Source organism: Dipodomys merriami, unplaced genomic scaffold (assembly GCF_024711535.1).
Source record: "Dipodomys merriami isolate MVZ:Mamm:240054 unplaced genomic scaffold, mDipMer1.0.p SCAF_55, whole genome shotgun sequence".
NCBI classification, from domain to species: domain Eukaryota; kingdom Metazoa; phylum Chordata; class Mammalia; order Rodentia; family Heteromyidae; genus Dipodomys; species Dipodomys merriami.
This window is the reverse complement of record NW_027206124.1, coordinates 3056270-3072698: the sequence shown is the minus strand read 5'-3', so window position 1 is coordinate 3072698 and position 16429 is coordinate 3056270. Positions and strand designations below refer to the sequence as shown.

The 16429-nt window shown below is 57.2% G+C and overlaps 1 protein-coding gene across 1 annotated transcript in view; it reads right to left on the bottom strand.

Annotated features, from left to right (window-relative positions):
* Cacna1i (calcium voltage-gated channel subunit alpha1 I) overlaps positions 1 to 16429 on the bottom strand; it is a 99508-nt gene that overhangs the window by 7851 nt on the left and 75228 nt on the right. The window contains exons 17-33 of the mRNA XM_069999580.1: positions 15814 to 16272; positions 15329 to 15429; positions 14644 to 14767; positions 14292 to 14360; positions 13516 to 13700; positions 13246 to 13372; positions 12845 to 12970; positions 11918 to 12007; positions 10007 to 10199; positions 9322 to 9473; positions 8054 to 8163; positions 7351 to 7484; positions 5402 to 5472; positions 1984 to 2062; positions 1363 to 1484; positions 507 to 845; positions 182 to 328 (exon numbers count right to left, since the gene is read on the bottom strand). Coding sequence (XP_069855681.1) covers positions 182 to 328; positions 507 to 845; positions 1363 to 1484; positions 1984 to 2062; positions 5402 to 5472; positions 7351 to 7484; positions 8054 to 8163; positions 9322 to 9473; positions 10007 to 10199; positions 11918 to 12007; positions 12845 to 12970; positions 13246 to 13372; positions 13516 to 13700; positions 14292 to 14360; positions 14644 to 14767; positions 15329 to 15429; positions 15814 to 16272 — 2628 coding nt within the window. The remainder of the gene's footprint in view (positions 1 to 181; positions 329 to 506; positions 846 to 1362; positions 1485 to 1983; positions 2063 to 5401; positions 5473 to 7350; positions 7485 to 8053; positions 8164 to 9321; positions 9474 to 10006; positions 10200 to 11917; positions 12008 to 12844; positions 12971 to 13245; positions 13373 to 13515; positions 13701 to 14291; positions 14361 to 14643; positions 14768 to 15328; positions 15430 to 15813; positions 16273 to 16429) is intronic.

Genomic DNA, 16429 nt, shown 5'->3' with positions numbered 1-16429 from the left:
CAGGGCCCCACCCCACAGCTCAGATCAGCAAGCCCAGGCTTGTAGAGTGGTCTGCTGTGACCACTACCCAGGGGCCTTCGAGCCCCTGGGGCCCAGAGCTGGGGCTCTTCCTTGGGCCAGCCTGGCCCTGCTGGCTTGATGCTGGCCACCAGGGCCAGTCCCCTCCCCCAGCCACCGGTACCTCCTGCTTGTCATGGTGACACTTCTCGCAGCCAGCAGGCGAGGCGTAGTGATGGAAGATGGAGCCAGACAGGTTGTCGATGATGGTCAGCTCGCCCTCCAACGAGTCCTTGATGATTAAAGAGACGCTGTCCAGCCACAGGTTCTCCTAGGCGGACGGGGCGGGGTGGGGACAGGTGGGATTACTGGCCGGGTCCCCGGATTGCAGGGTGGGAGGGACACAGCTGCCCTCCCGTTCTTGGTACCCATGGCCTGGGACTGAGCCCCTCATCACGGGGTCACCACGCTCTGGAGTTCAGCATGTTGGGGTCCCCCCCCGCCCTTACCTGGGCAGGAGAGTAGCAGCGTCGGCACAGGCGGCCCTCTGGGTCACCCCCGCTGCCTGCACCTGCGGGGCCCAGGCCTGGGGCCCCCGGGGAGTTGGAGGGGGGTCGGGGGGTCGGGCCCAAGCCGTGGGCCATCTCTAGCTCTATCTCGGCGTCCATCTCGGCGTCCTCCTGCGCCTCCTTGTTGCTGTCGTCCAGGTGTTTCATGAGCACGGCCACCACCACGTTGATGAGCACGAACTGGGCGGTGAGCACGAAGCTCACGAAGTAGAGCGGCGACACAAACTGCAGGCTGCTCAGGCAACTGCGCTCATCGTGCGTGCAGTCCCGCAGCGTGTCCTGCAGTGCGGGGGGGGGGGGTGAGGACCAGGTCCCCACACCCGCCTCGCCTCCAGCCCCCAGCCCCACACCACAGTCAGCCCTAAGGAGTAGCATCCGGGCTCTTCCGGAGGCTTTGAGACCAGTTCAGTCCCCCATCCCAGCACAGCCCAAGAAGCTGCTGGGTCGCCTGCCATCCCCGCCTCCCCGACTTCTGCCTCATGCTCCACCCACTGGTCAAGCTGATGGGGGAGGGAAAGGCCAGGCTCTTCCCATGGGGGGAGAGGGGGCTGTCTCTGTCCTCAGGCCTCAAAGCCTTGGCTTTGAATGCAGTGCAAGGACCCCACAGAGGTGCCCAACACCAGGGCAGTGCTGCCTGGCCCGGCCTCAGTGCCTCCTCTCTGCGTCCTGCGGTCCCCAGCGGTCCCTGGGCTTCTCGGATGCAGTGGGGCACTGGGCATGCAGAGGGCGCCAGGGCCTGACCCTCGCTGGACTCCACCACCCCCGGTGTCTTTCTCCCCAGCCCACCCACGCGTACCTTCATGATCCCATTCCAGTTGTCTCCCGTGGAGACCTGGAAGAGCGTGAGGAAGGCCATGCCGAAGTTCTCGAAGGTGGCGTGTCGGCTCATGCCTTCGCACGGGTTCTCGTCATTGCACACTGAAAGGGCAGAGGGCCTTTGGTCCGCTGGCACTGCCCTTCCCGGCCCACCCTTAGCCAGTGCTCCCCGCAATCATCAGAGATGTGTGCCACCCCCGCCCGGCCCACAGGTGGAGAAACTGAGGCTGAGGAAGGTGGCACCCAGCCTGGGACTCAGGCTCAGAATGGTCTCGCTCATCCTTCAAGCCAACAGCAACAGGGTCTAAGAGAGGACAAGGAGTGAGGGGCAAGGGCCAGCCCCTCGGGAGACCCCATTTTTTGAGCTGACCCTGTGCAGGGCTGAGCTGGCCTGAGCTGCGTGGCACACCACCCTGTCCTCCACTTTGTCTGTTGGGACGGGCACTGGCCTGGGCAAGGAAGACAAGCCCCCGGGGGGCCAGAGGGCCCCAGCTTCCACCCTCCGAAGCTCTGCTCTCACCAAGACAGTTGCAGAGGGGCCTCCCCTGCCACGACCCCACCTTCTCCAGTCCCCCCGCCCCAGGCCCGGGGAGTCGCTCACCCAGCTTCCCAAAGAGCTCCACTCCCAGGGCAGCGTAGATAAAGAATAGAAGCATGAAGAGAAGACCCAGGTTGCCGACCTACGAGGAAAGAGAGGCTGGGCCAAGGATGTGGGGGGGGGGGGGCGGATGGAGAGGCCTAAGAGGGTGGGAGGTAGGGGGAGGCTGAAGAGGACGGAGCAGAGAGCTCCAGGCAAGGAGGATACAGTGAGGGAAGCCCAGGCCAGCCTCAGCACCTGAGGTCGGGCAGATACGATATTGCACACAGGTCCAAGTCTACCTGCCTAGAGAGAGCCCACAGGATGAGAATAAAATGCTGCTATGAGCCGGGCGCCGCAGGCTCACGCCGGTAATCCTAACCACTCAGGAGACTGAGATCTGAGAATCGCTCTTCCAAGGCAGCCCAAGCAGGAAAGTCTGTCTCTTATCTCCAATTAACCAACAGAAAACCAGAAGTGGAGCCGTGGCTCAAAGTGAGAGAGTGCTACCCTTGCACAAAAGAGCTCAGGGACAGCAGCCAAGCCCTGAGTTCAAGCCACACAATGACACATACATTATATATGCGTGTGTATGTGTGTGTATATATATCTATATGTGTGTGTGTGTGTGTTTCAAGTCCTTCATTCCTCAGCTCCCTTATATCCGTAATCTGCACAGCATCATGTATCCCCCTTTCTCAGAGGAACAGAGGCAGACCAAGAGGTGAAGTCACTTTCCCCGACACACAGCTCCTAACGTGCGCTCTGAGCACCTTGTGTGCTCTGGGCGGCTCCGTGGATGAAGAGGAAGGAGTCTCAGCAGCAGTGCCACCCCCTCCTTGAAGCCTGCCTGATTCCTCCAGTGCAGATGCAAACACACGTCCCCAGCATCATCTCTCCTGCAAAGTCCTCACAAGCTGGATGAAGTCCTCTTTGCAAGCCGGGCGCCAGTGGCTCACACCTGTCATTCCAGCTACCCAGGAGGCTGAGATCTGAGGATCGCAGTTCAAAGCCAGCCCAGGCAGGATAGTCCATGAGACTCTTACCTCCAATTAACCAGAAAACCAGAAGTGGCACTGTGGCTCAAGTGGTAGAGCGCTTGCCTTGAGCTGAAGAGTTCAGGGCCAGCACCAGGCCCAGAGTTCAAGCCCCATGACCACAAAAAAAAAGTCCTCTTTGCCCCCACAGGCCAGCGTGAGCACGAGGCTCACCGTGGAAACGATCAGGGTGTGGATGGAACTCATACAGAACCCAGGAGCCTCCTGCACATACAGCCACCCCCAGCCCATGGCTCCTGCGGGAGAGAACGTCCCAGATTCTAAATCCACCCGCCAGAGGCGGTCTTTACCCACGCCAGCGCAGAACACGTTCCTGGCCTGGAAAGGCAACCGCTCTCAGGCCCTCTGAAGGCCGTGCGTGTGGATGGAAAAGGCGTTCGCATTAATTGCTGAGAAGTAAACGCCATCCATCACAGACTGCTCCTGGGGAGGGCTCCCTTCCCAGCCTCCCTGCACTGGAGTGTCTGGCTAATTAAATGGTGCTCTGTTCATTAGTGAAACAAGTACTTAGTGGGCGCCGTGAGGCTGCCTGCAGCCCTGACAGCTGGGGGCGGGGGGGGGGGGCAGGAGGGAGGAAGACCAGCGTGGTCGAGGCCCTGGAACTCAGCTCCTCACCCTGCTCTGTGGGGCTAGCGAATCCTTCCCACTGGTGCCTTCCTTATCTTCTCTACCAGTCTCCTCCCTCAGCATCTCAGAACCTGATGGCCACAGCGACTCCTCACTGGCCTCTCTGCCTCCAGCCTCTCCTCCCATCCAGAAACTGCCAAGAAACTGCCTGAGAGTCCTCCTTGTCCAATACTCCTGTGGGCTGTGGGATAAAGCCCAAGTTCTCTGCAGAGCTGAAGGCTGACTGTGACCTGACTCCCAGGCACCCCCCCCCCCGCAACTTCCTGGCCTGATCATCCACCCCCACTCCCCCACTCCAAGCCAGGGGAAAACTGACCCCTGTAATGTCTTTTCCCCAGTCAATGTCTCTCTCTTCACTCCTCAAGGCCCATGGGTGGGCTACCTCCTCTGGGGAGCCTTTCCTGATGCTTCTCTCCTCTGCATGGAGCAGAGCCTGGGAGAAAGAGTTGAAGTTTCCTTCTTACACAGAAGCAAGAGCATGCCCAGGGCCCACTGGGCAGCACGGGCGTCAGTTACTAGATTTTGAGAGGCAAGCCCCAGCCCCCCCCCCCACAGGATCACATGGTACTTGGCACAAGATTCTCCAAGGGCTGATGTCACTGTAACTGTCATCACCTGTCACCTCCTGGAGGCTGGTCTCATCTTCATGTGCCCTGGGATAGCTCAGGACCCTCGGGGGTCAGAGAAGGGCAGAAGAGGCCAAAGGGGCCCGGGTACCCCCATCCCTACGCCCTCATTCTCAGCCATAGTAGGATCTGCCATCGTGCTACCCATGACCCAGGTCCTGCTGAGTGCTTTGTAAGCATCAGCCCTGTGAACCCTGATGCACTATCATGACAGAAACCAAAGCATGAAGGGTTAAATTGCACGCCCAAGCCCCACTCTTGGATCCCAGGTCCTGTGGCTCAACTTCAGGCTGCAACCTAGCACCTGTCCAGCCCATCGTCCCCTCTACCGCTTCCCAGATATTAAGGAAAACCACATCTCCAGCAAGAGCCTTTATGGTCCATCCAGACCTGAACAGAGCCATGTCACTTTCCCTTTGTCACTAGGCCACTGGGAAACTCACACCAAACAAATTCACTGCTATCCTGGCCTCAGACTCGCTCAGCTTACTTGCTTCATTGGCATTCTACCACTTGAGCCATACTTCCAGCCCTGCTTTCTGCTGGATTTGGTTTGTGTTTTGGAAACAGAATCCCAAAGACTTTTCTGCCCAGGCTGTCTTCACGATGTTCTAGATCTGAGCCCATTGATTTGATTTCAAGATGCTCGTAACTCAGTAAGATTAGATGAGTCGGTGAGTGCGTGTGGGTAAGGCTCACCTGGAGCACAGGAGGGAAGTGGAGCTCAAGCAGTTGGGATGGTGGGCTGAGAACAGTACTGGGACTGAAGAATTGCCCTGTCCATGGCCTTAACCCCAGTTCCCATTCCGTGAACCAGGAGTTTCCTGCCTGTTCAGGAAGGCCCGCCCAGGTCAGGAGCTTTCTACCCACATCTCCACCTTTTCCTGCCAACTTAGCCTCCAGAGGCCTTTCCCCGGGGAGCCTTCCCCCTTTGCTCAAGGAATAGCCAAGGGCTCTGGCATAGGACAGAACCCAGAGCTGCACTGGCAGCCATACGGGGAGGCCAAGAAGAGGCAGGACTTTGCCCTGAGTCTGGGCAGGTTTGGGGAGAAGGAAGTTGAGGCATGCCTCCCAGGGCCCAGCTCACCATGGCGATATCTAGGCGGGGCTGAGAAAAGGAGGAGTTCTTACCTGTGGCAGAGCCTGCACCACCGTGTCCAGCAGGGCCCGCATGCCCGTAGCCATCTTCAGTAGCTTCAGCACTGTGGGTGACAACCAGCCCAGCCCTCAGCCCGGGCTGCAAGGATGTGTGTGTATGGAGGGTGTGGGGTTATATTCAGGGTGAATAGGGTTATGCACAAAAGTGTGATGCCCGTGTGGAGGTCAGCATCTAAAAGCCAAGAGGATGAGTACGCATGCACCAGAATGAAGGGGTGTGAAGTGTGAGAGGGAGTGTGGCATCAACCGTGATGAGGCAGGCAGGGGTGACAGCCGCATCCTCGCTTCTTTTGGCTACAGGGGGCTCTGGTGTCACTTGTCCAGAACACGGTGGCAATGGGCAGAGGACAGGTAGAAGAGCAAGAGGAAGCACCAGAAGTAGGACTGAGGCGGGAGGGTTTGGGAAGAAGCACAGGAATGCCAGGCACTGGTGGCTCACGCCTGTAATCCTGGCTACTCAGGAGGCTGAGATCTGAGGATTGCAGCTTGAAGCTAGCCTGGGTAGAAAAGTTGAATGGACTTTTATCTGCAATTGTTACTCAAGAGAAGCCAGAAGTGGTGCTGGGGCTCAGGCCTGTAATCTTAGCTACTCAGGAGGCTGAGATCTGAGGATTGCAGTTCAAAGCCAGCCTGGGCAGGAAAGACCGTGAGACTCCTATCTCCAATAAACCACCAGAGAACTGAAAGTGGCGCTGTAGCTCAAGTGGTAGAGCGCTCGCCTTGAGCTGAAGAGCTGAGGGACAGCGCCCAGGCCCAGAGTTCAAGCCCCATGACCAACAAAGAGAGAGAGAGAGAGAGAGAGAGAGAGAGAGAGAGAGAGAGAGAGAGAGAGAGAGAGAGAGAGAGAGAGAGAGAGAGAGAGAGAGAAGTCACTGGTGCTGTGATAGAGAGCTGGCTTCAAAAGAAGCTCAGGGACAGAGCCCAGACCCTGAGTTCAAGCCCCAGGACTGGGAAAAGAAGGAGAAACAGAGGGAGGAGGAGGAGTTAGGAGATGGAAGAGGAGAAGGAGGAGGAGGAGGAAGAGGAGGAGGAGAAGGAGGGGAGGGGGAGAAGAGTATGATAAGGCAGGCGCTGGTGGCTCACGCCTGTAATCCTAGCTACTCAGAAGGCTGAGATCTGAGGATTGTGGTTCAAAGCCAGCCTGAACAGGAATGTCTGTGAGACTCTTATCTCTAATTAACCACCAGAAAACCGAAGTGGCACTGTGGCTCAAGTGATAGAGAGCTGGCCTTGATCAAAAGAATCTCAGGACAGAGCCCAGACCCTGAGTTCAAGCCCCAGGACCAGGAAAAGAAGGAAGAACAGGGGGAAGAGGAGGGACAAGAGGAGGAGGAGGAGGAGGAGGAGAGGAGGAGGAGGAGCAGAAGGCAGGCGCCGGTGGCTCACGCCTGTAATCCTAGCTATTCAGGAGGCTGAGATCTGAGGATTGTGGTTCTAAGCCAGTCTAGGCAGGAATGTCTGTGTGGCTCAAATGGTAGGGTGCTCGCCTTAAGCTAAAGAGTTCAGGGACAGTGCCCAGGCCCAGAGTTCAAGCCCCATGACCGACAAAAAGAAGGAGAAGGAGGAGCAGGAGCAGGAGCAGGAGGAGGCAGCGGCAGAAGTAGTAGCAGCACAGGCATAACCTTGGGATGGGGGGAGGATGAAGCAGAAACTAAGACATGCTTATAGCTGCAGAACTGGAAAAATGCCAGGTAGCAACTAGAGCTGGGCCCAGTTCCTTCCGTCTCAACCAAGACTGGCCGCTGCGTGAGGGTTTGTGCAGAGGAGCTTCACGGGAGGGGGGATCTGTGGCTCCGCCTGACTCCTGCTCAGCAGGAAGCCCCTCCCTCTCCCAGCCCACTCCTGACAACTCCCCGACCCCACCCCCAACCTGCGCTGGTGAGTCCCCCGCTTCCCTTGCTCGCCCCGACCCTGGCCCTCACCCCGGGCGATGCGCAGGACTCGCATGATCCGGATGATGGTGGGGTTGATGGGCAGGGCTGCGTTGATCTCGATCTCCTCCAGCGTGATGCCCATGACGGACAGCAGCACAATGGCCAGGTCCAGCTGGTTCCACCTGCTCAGCAGGGCACAGGAGGCAGGAAGGGCAATGGGGGAATAGCACTGGCCCAGATACATCTTTACTGGGAGATGCCTCTCAGTTCTTCACCCTCCTGTTATAGCCGCCCCCCCCCCACTAGCAGCTCCCCCAAACACCACTGGGTCCAGCTCCAGAGAGACTCCCCAAAGCAAGTCTGTGACTGAGCTAAATCAGCACCATTGGCCTCCTGTAGGAGAAGAGGCATGGCCTCTGACATCTTGGTCTATATTCCAAGCCACCTGCTCCTTCTGGGTGGCTTTTAAACATCCATTTCTCTAAGCCTCACTTGCTCCCTCTGAAATGGAAGGCTGGCATAAAGCAGACCCTCCAGGGTGTGGAAGATCCCCTAGAGATGAGCTGAGAGGGGCCTGGTGGAATGCCCTGTACCCAACCCATGTGACCTAACCACTTTCTGATCAGAGATCTGGGTGGCAGCAGGGAGTCCCAAGCTATCAGTGCTCAAAAGCTTTCTGGTCTCCCTCTTCTGGTTGCTCCAGGCTTCTCTAGGGCTCAGGGATGCATCCCCATCTTGTCCAGACACTCACCTGTCCTTGAAGAAACGTCTCAAGCCAAATGCTACCAGCTTCATCACAGCCTCCAGCACAAAGACAGTGGTGAACATGTAGTTGCAGTACTTGAGGGCTGTCTCCAGAGACTGGAGGAGCAAAGGGAAACATGATCCAGGACTCCTGGACTACCCTATAACCTTCCTCCAATCAGAAAAGTCTCTGCCTTTTTTTTAAGGGAGAATTTAGTCCATTCACATGTAGTATAATGATAAGGCTTTATCCCTTCCACCTTACTTAATATGTGTTATTTGTATCGTTGTTTCCTTTTTCCTTATTTCTGCTTATTTGGTTCAGTTGCCCCCCTCTGGAAGCCATATGAGGTAGTGATTAAGAATTCTCAGACCAGATTATATGGATGTGAATAAGGATTTAGCGTTTACTCCTATTCACTATATATATCTGGGGCAATTGAGTGACCTCTGATACTTAGCTTCTTAATCTGAAAATTGTGAAAAAACAATGTCACCTACCTCAAAAAATTGCTGTGAAAGTTAAATGAGCTAACAGTTCAGTTCTGGACACTGAATAAACACTAGGGAAAGGTGAGCTATGATTATGTTGGGTTTTTTAATGTTAATTTGGAAGCTCGACAATTACTGTTTCATTCTGCCTATGGTGTCCTTTTCCTTCCCCTCGTCCATCACATTCTCTATCATTTGAAATAAGATACCAATTCCTCATCTGGCGGATCTGCCCCCCTTCCCCGCCTTCCCGCATTTTGACTAATGACTCCACTGGGCTGAGGCTTTCAGAAACACTTCACCCCACACACCCTCTGTGCATGCCGTCCACGATCCTGGGGACTGGTTACCACCTCAGACCCCAGCAGTGCCCACCCAGAACGCCCTCCCCCTAAAAGCACAGACTACATGGTATGCTTTGAGTGTGCCTCACTTGCCTTCTCTATAAAACCTAGACAACCCTAGAATGCTGTAAGAGTTAATGAGTTAATATTTACTCTACCGCAGTCATTGGTGTTCATCTTCTAAGGTGTCCTCTGAATGTCACCTCGAAATGAGTGACCTTCCCTCTGACCTTCCCTCTTCAAGCATCTGCCACATCAGGCCCTGAGCTTCCCCAGGGCAGGCTGTCCTACACCCCCTTTCCATGCAGTGCCAACACAGGGCCTGGCATGGAGCAGCTTCTCGGATCCTGCTGTTAGCTGACCCCCACCCCCACCCCAGTCTGTTGTTAAGGTCCGATACCCAACACATGACCTTGGGCTGGGAAGGGCCGTGGCTCACCGTGGGCTGGTTATAGTGCTCCAGGGACATGGTGACCACATTGAGGCAGATGATGAAGGTGATGAAGATGTCCAGGTAGTGGCTGGTGCACATGGAGTGGATGAACAGCCGGGTAGGACAGTAGGTGGCATAGTAGGGCAGCCTCTGAGCCTCTGCATGGCACGAGGAGTGACAGAGACCACAGATTAAGAAAGGGACAGAGCACAAAGGAGGGAGGGACAGTGGGGAGGGAGGAAGCAAAGGAGAAAGATGTTGCTCCACTCCCGGCTCTGGTCCAGAGTTAGGTCTTCTCCACACGGCCAGGACACCATGAGGGAAAGTGTAAGCCGTAGGAGCGGGTGGCACAGAGGCCAGGATGTGCCCACAGCAGGAGCACAAGGTCTGCTCGTGGAGAGGACGCACGGTCCAGGGCTGGCCCTCTGGCCTCAGCCTTGGCTTCTGCCTAGCCTGAACCATCTAGAGCTCCACTGAGGTGGGCAGTGGGGTCACCTGAACTCCAGGTGGGCACTGATAGACTTGGGGCACTGAGTCCAGCAGATGCTGGACCCCAGGCACAGGAGAGGGCACTTTGATGTCTATAGTTCCAAAGTCTAGGAGGCTGTGGTCAGACCTAGGCCTCAAGGGGCACAGCAGCCCAGAGAGGGGCTCCAGGTGGCAGTGACCCCACCCCACAGTGCCCACTCACTACGGCGCTTCTTCTCCAGTCGCCGTAGACGCTTCTCCTCGCGCCGCCGCGCCTCCTCCGCCTCCTGGTGCTGCCGGCACTTGTGGAAATTCTCCACCACCACCCCCACAAACATGTTGAGCACAAAGAAACTGACGATGAGCAGGAAGGAGATGAAGTACAGCAGCATCCAGGGGTTGTGGTTGGTTACGGGCTGCAGGGGCGGAATCCAAGGTACAAGGCACAGTCAGGCACCCACAGGACCATGAGAAAGGTCCCCGATCTTGCCAAGCCTGGGTGCAAGGGCGGGGGAGGTGGGGGTGCCAACAGCCTTCCACCAAGGGTGCTGTGCAGCTTCAACAAGGCAGCAGGTAGGAAATACCCAGCCTGGGCCTGGCAAAGTGAGGTGGTCAGCCAGGAGAATTCTCTTTCCTGAAGCTCCAGCTGCAGCCTCGTGGACATCTATCTTTTTCCTCTCATTTGCCTATCATTTACTTGGAAAATATGCATCCATCTACATACTCATCCATCCACTCATCCTTTCACCCATCCATTCATCTATCCATCCATCTGTCCACCCATCCACTTATTCGTCTGTCCACCCACCCATCCAATCACTCAACCATCCATCTACTCATCAACTCATCTACCATTCATCCACCCATCATCAACCTTTATAGTCATTCATCCACTTACCCTTTCATTCATCTATCCAACCAATCATCCATCTACCCACCTATCCACTCATTCATCCATTTATCATTCATCCATTCATTCTCCTATCCACTCATCTATCCATCCACCCACCCATCCATCTACTCATCCTTTCTTTAATCCTTCCAACCAACCACCCAATCCTCCACTTACTCATCTATGCCCTACTCATCCAATCCCTCAGCCATCCAGCCATCTATTCATCCACCTAGCTACTCCTCCATCCATCTGCCTATGCAACCAGTCACCCATCCCTCACTCACCAACTCCTGTCCACCCACTCACCCACATATCTATCTACCCACCTGCTTATTCATCCATTCAGAAACAAGAAAAAAAAAGGCATGCACATTCTCTGCTGAGGGCAAGGGACAGAACAGACAAGGAGGTGGAGTTCTCATCCCTGATTACTCTTTCTTCCCTTGCCTTTAGCTTCTAGAGTCTTAACTACATGTGCTCCAGGGGGCTAAGATTTACAGGTTACTAATGGGCCTGTGGCTACCCAAAGCCTCCATATCTCCAGTCTTGACCTAGAATTCTTTCTGATCCTTCTCTCAACCACCTCTTCAGACTCCCATGGTCTGGCCCCAGCCAACCCCAATCAGACCTGTGTCTTGCCTGACATCTCCCAGAGGAGTCTTTGGAACTAAGGCTCAGGCCTTCTCTGGGACTCAGCCTCTCCCTGACTCTCTCCACCCAGGCCCCTCTGCACATCCACTCTCATTCAACAGACTATAGCCTGACCAGCAGGGGGCACCACTACTGCCCCATAACTCCTTGGATGGTTCCCTGTTCCCTTGGAATAAACTGCTGCCCCTGGCTAGAGAATGGTGGAGTCTTGGCTCCTCCGCCCCCCCCTTCCTGAGACTTTCACTTTGCCTCTCTCGCCTCAGGCTGGTACCTGCTGTCCCTCTGCCAATTGGCTCAGCCCCTCTCCTCTTCTGCATTTGGTTGTCCACCCACCAGGCGCCATGTCCCTCCAGGCGGGAACCAGCTGGGATATCCCTCCCCCACGCAGAGCAGGGGATTTGCAGAAGCAAGTGTACAAGGATTCATGCCACCCACAGAGCAATGCGAAGGGCCAATTAGGGCCAGGACACTGAGAGTGGGCTGATGGAGGGATGACACTGGGGTTCTGAGTGTCACTAGCACAAGTTTCTGATCACCTGGCCCCAAAGACATGTCTCTCCCTGCTGGCCTGGTCCCAGCCATGCCCACCTGCTGGTCCACAGCCACAGCGTCCAGTCCGTTGTACATGATGTTCACCCAGCCGTCCTTAGAGGCCAGGACAAAGAGGGACATCAGCGCCTGGAAGATATGGGGAGGGGAGAAATAAGGGGGGTGGATGGCCTGGGCCACACCTACCTCCTCTGTTTTCCCATTGTTCTGTGTCTGGGAAACCCAGGAACAGAGGCCTTCCCTGTGTGATCACAGTGGGCCATACATCTGGGTGTGTGTGTGTGTGTGTGTGTGTGTGTGTGTGTGTGTGTGTGTGTGTGTGTGTGTGTGTGTGTGTGTGTGTGTGTGTGTGTGTGTGTGTGTGTGTGTGTGTGCGCGTGCTTAAACTCAGGTCCTGGGAACTGTCACTGAGCTTTTTCACTCAAGGCTGGTGCTCTACCATTTAAGCTACAGCTCTACTTCCAGGGTTTTGCTGGTTAATTGGAGATAAAAGTCTCAGGGACTTCCCGGCCTAGGCTGGCTTTGAACTGCAAACCTCAGATCTCAGCTTCTTGAGTAGCTGGGATTACAGGCATTAATTACCAGTGCCAGGCTAGTCTGAGATTTTGAGAGGGAAGTAATCGGGAGACGTGGAGAGCAAGCGAGTTCTCCCGGCCCTTTTTTAAGGTGGCAGGTGGGTGCTGAAGCACCCGGCACAGCCTCACACCTAGCTGGAGCCCAACAGAGGTGCGGGCCTGGCCCTGCACGTGGAATTCTAGCCTCATGCGTACTTCAAGCAGACTGTGTGTCCCACCCCTTTGGCAGACTAGGAAACAGGCTTGGAAGGGAAACATGACAGGCTCGAGAATGGCAGGACAAGACCACAGACCGGTCTCTGGTGCCAGGGCCATCCACACTGAACAACTCTCACCCACAGTAGGCAGGACAGGCCAGACCGAGGCGGGCAGGCAGGTGGGCAGTGCTCACCTGGCCCAGGTTGTCAAAGTTGTATTTGTGATGAACCCAGCGGTAGTTGGCTGCTACACAGTCAGATCGATTGGTGATGTTACGGGTATCCACGCCCAGACAGTGATAGAACTTGCCCTTGAAGAGCTGGGGGCGGGGGGGGGGGGGCGGGGAGGGAGGGAAAGAGAACAAGGTCAGGGCTCCAGGAGCCTGGGGGGCATAAGCAGAGGAGAGACCCACCCCTCAGTCACACTGCCCTAGGCTCAGGCATCTGGGCTGTGCACTGCCTTCCTCTTGGCTAAGACCATGGCTGCTCCACCAAGGCCACCTGAGCCCCAGGCTGGCTAGCATCAGTGAGGTTAAGATAGGCAGGAATGTGCAGCCCTTGCTCTGTTCCCCCACACACACTAGGCACCCCTCACCTGTACCCCCAGGATGCCGAAGATGATGAAGAAGGCACAGCAGATGAGCACGATGTTGCCGATAGGCTTCAGGGAGGAGATGAGAGTCTCCACCACCAGCTTCAGCCCTGGGGCCCGGCTGATGACCCTGGGACAGCAGACAGCAGCATCGTGAGCCATTGTCCAAGGGAGGCAGCCCTCCCTCGGCCCGGAGCCCCTGTCCCAACTAAACCCTTGCGACTTCCAGAACAACTCAGCCACCCCCCCCTCCCCTGCCTCCAGGGTGCTCACCGCAGCGGGCGGAGCGTGCGCAAGAGACGCAGGACGCGGAGGACCCCCAGGATTTTGGCTCCCCCCGCCGAAGCCACAGACACCACAATGTCGATGATGGACACGAAGACAAGAAAGCCGTCCAGCACATTCCAGCTGCTGCGCAGGTAGGCCTGCTCCCCAAAGTACAGGCCCAGAGAGACCACCTGGGGGTGGGGCTGGGGTCAGGGCCCTGGGGGCAGCAGGGGAGGGGGGAGGGGAAGGAGCAGGGCAAGGTCAAGCCCACCTGCAGCCACTGGGGCGGGATGGGCAGGTGGAGGTGGTGGGCGTGGGACAGTTCAAGGCTGTCCCAGTGAGGGCAATGAGCAGGGAAGCGGCAAAGTCAGGACCCAGGACACTGCCCCTTTAGGATCTCCCAACACTTCGACAAACCCGATCCAAAGGCCACAGTGCTAGGAAGAGTCCCAGAGGATCTCTTTTCCTGCACCCTGTACCCCACTTCCACAGATACCTCTTCCTCTAGCTATGTTGCTCCCTGTACTCGCCTTTCTGGTGGGGTCTGATTCTCAGAAGGGTGGATGGGAGATACCACCGACCCCCTCCAGGCCCCAGGGGCTGGGTCAGGAGCTCAGCCAGGGCAGGTCTCCCAGCCTGTGGAATGGTGCTGATGGCCAATGACAAGCTGAGGAAGGGGCGGGACCTAGGCCAGTCTCACCCCTGCCCTCCTACCCCGCCCCGCCCTGCCCCCCTCCTCCCCAATCTAGGGATGGGAGCAATCTAGGTGAAGCCAAAGCAACCTTCAGTGTCATCTCGCCCACGAAGATGGCTGTGAAGATGTAGTTGGAGACCGTGAGGAAGATGCGTTCCTGAAAGAGCCAGGAGATGCCATGGGCCCCAAAGAGTGCCACAACTGCCCAGCCACCTGGCCACTCTCCAAGGGGCAGCCAGGAGAAGCTGCCACTTCTCAGATCTAGGCAGACTTCCCTCCTCCCTCCCCCCAGCAAGCTCCCTGCCAGCACCTCCCTCCGTGGTTGGGCCCAGTGTCTGGCTTTGCTGAGGGTTCCCTGGGCCGGGCACTCTGGGCCAGGGTAGGCCCTGGTCTGTGCCCCTCAGGTTGGCCCCCTGCCCTGCTTGAGGGCAGCAACTTACAGTGCTGCCAGCTTCAATCTGGGGCCGCTCCAGTGCGATGGTGATGCAGTTGAGGAAGATGAAGGCCAGGACGACATAATCGAAGAGCTTGTGGGCGATGATGGTCTGACACAGAACCCGGAACCTGGGCAGGAGGCACCAAGAGTGTCAGTGTGCCTCCTACCTGGACAGCCAGGGAAAGACAGAGGGACAAGCCCACTCAGGACAGCGAGGGAAGTGGCCCCTTCCCTTCCTCTTCCTTCTGACCCACAGCAGGTGCCAACTCCACACCCGGACCATCCCACCATCACATGTCCCCTCGGCTTTCCCTCCGCTGCTCCCTTCACCTGTGCTAGTCGGTCCACTTCATAACTCCAAACTCACTGCCTAACTGAGTGTTATCTAGCCACTTCCAAAGCCTAGCACAGGCCTCCTCCTTCAGGAAGCCTTCTGATGCTACTCTGGATGTGAGAACCCCCAATTGCTTCAGGATCTGTCCAACCAGGTGCTCGGTATTGGGCTAACCTAGACTATAGGAAGTGCCCAGGAAAGCCCTGAATGGATGTCTGGAACCACCTCTTCCCGGGCAGATACCACCGGCAGTATGGTAGTATATTTATCATTTAATGGCTTTGCCCTGCTTCGCCCTCCCGGACAAGTCACCAACCTCCACTGCAGCCCTCACCCCAAGCCAGCCCCTGCACACCTGTTCTCTGGAGAGAAAAGGTAGACAGACCAGTTCTCCCGGACCTCGCACCAGTCAGGCTTGTAGACATCGATCATCTTGCGGACACGGAAGCATAGAGTCTGGCAAGGGGAAGGCCGGGCATAGGAGGGTCAGTGCTGGGCTCTGGGGCCCCATCTGGCCGTCCAGAAGACTAGGGTCGCTGAGTGACCTCTGAGCTCTCCCCCTTCCATGGCAGGCGTGGGGAGGGGCAAGAAGGAGCTTCTTCCCCTGGGGCAAGCCCAGCTCTGACTCTATGCACCCTGCAGAAGCCCCTTAGCTCCTCCAACAGACATGCCCCACCCCTAATCCCCGCCTACTGTAGCTCCTGCCATTCATAGTCCACCTGGTGGCCCCACCCCTCCAGCCTCACTCAACAGAAGCCCGATCATTCCACCCACCTCTACACCAGGCCCTCCATGGCACGCCTATCGCCTTGCCCCGCCCACCAAGCCGGGCCCACTCACGTAGTCCATCTCCTCCTCGTCCTCCACTCGGTCCCGGTGGTCGTCCATCTTGGTGAAGACGTCCTTGGCGATGCTGGGCATCCTACCATTGCAGTCCTCATGCCCAGGTACCAGGCCTGTCGCCCTCCAGGCAGCCCGAGGGTGGGTGCCCACTACAGGCACCAGCTCGGCTAGGTCCACCGAGTCCCTGGTGTCGAGGGACAGAGTGCGGCGATGGTGGTGGTGCCGGTGCGCCAAGTGGGGTCCATGGTACAGGTGGTGGGTGTGGGGGGCGTGGAGGGGCACGGCGCGGGGTGGCCCCTCATCCCGGGCGCCCTCGCAGGCCCGGGCCCCGCTGCCCAGCAGCGACTCATGCTCAGCTGAAGGTGGCTTGTGCTTGAGGCTGTTCCAACTGGAGCGACGGCTGGCCCACGCCCCGCTGCGGCCCCACGGCCCGTAGTAGGAGCTCCGGGAGCTGGACTACAGGGGAGGCCAGGCCCGGGTCAGTGCCAGCGTATCCCCTGGACAGGGGCCTAGCCAATGGGTGAGGGACTCACTCCACCCCTCCTGCCACTCACTTTTCGTGGGGAACCCACAGGAAGTTAGGGCCATCTTCCTGTTTTGCAGAGAGGGAGGC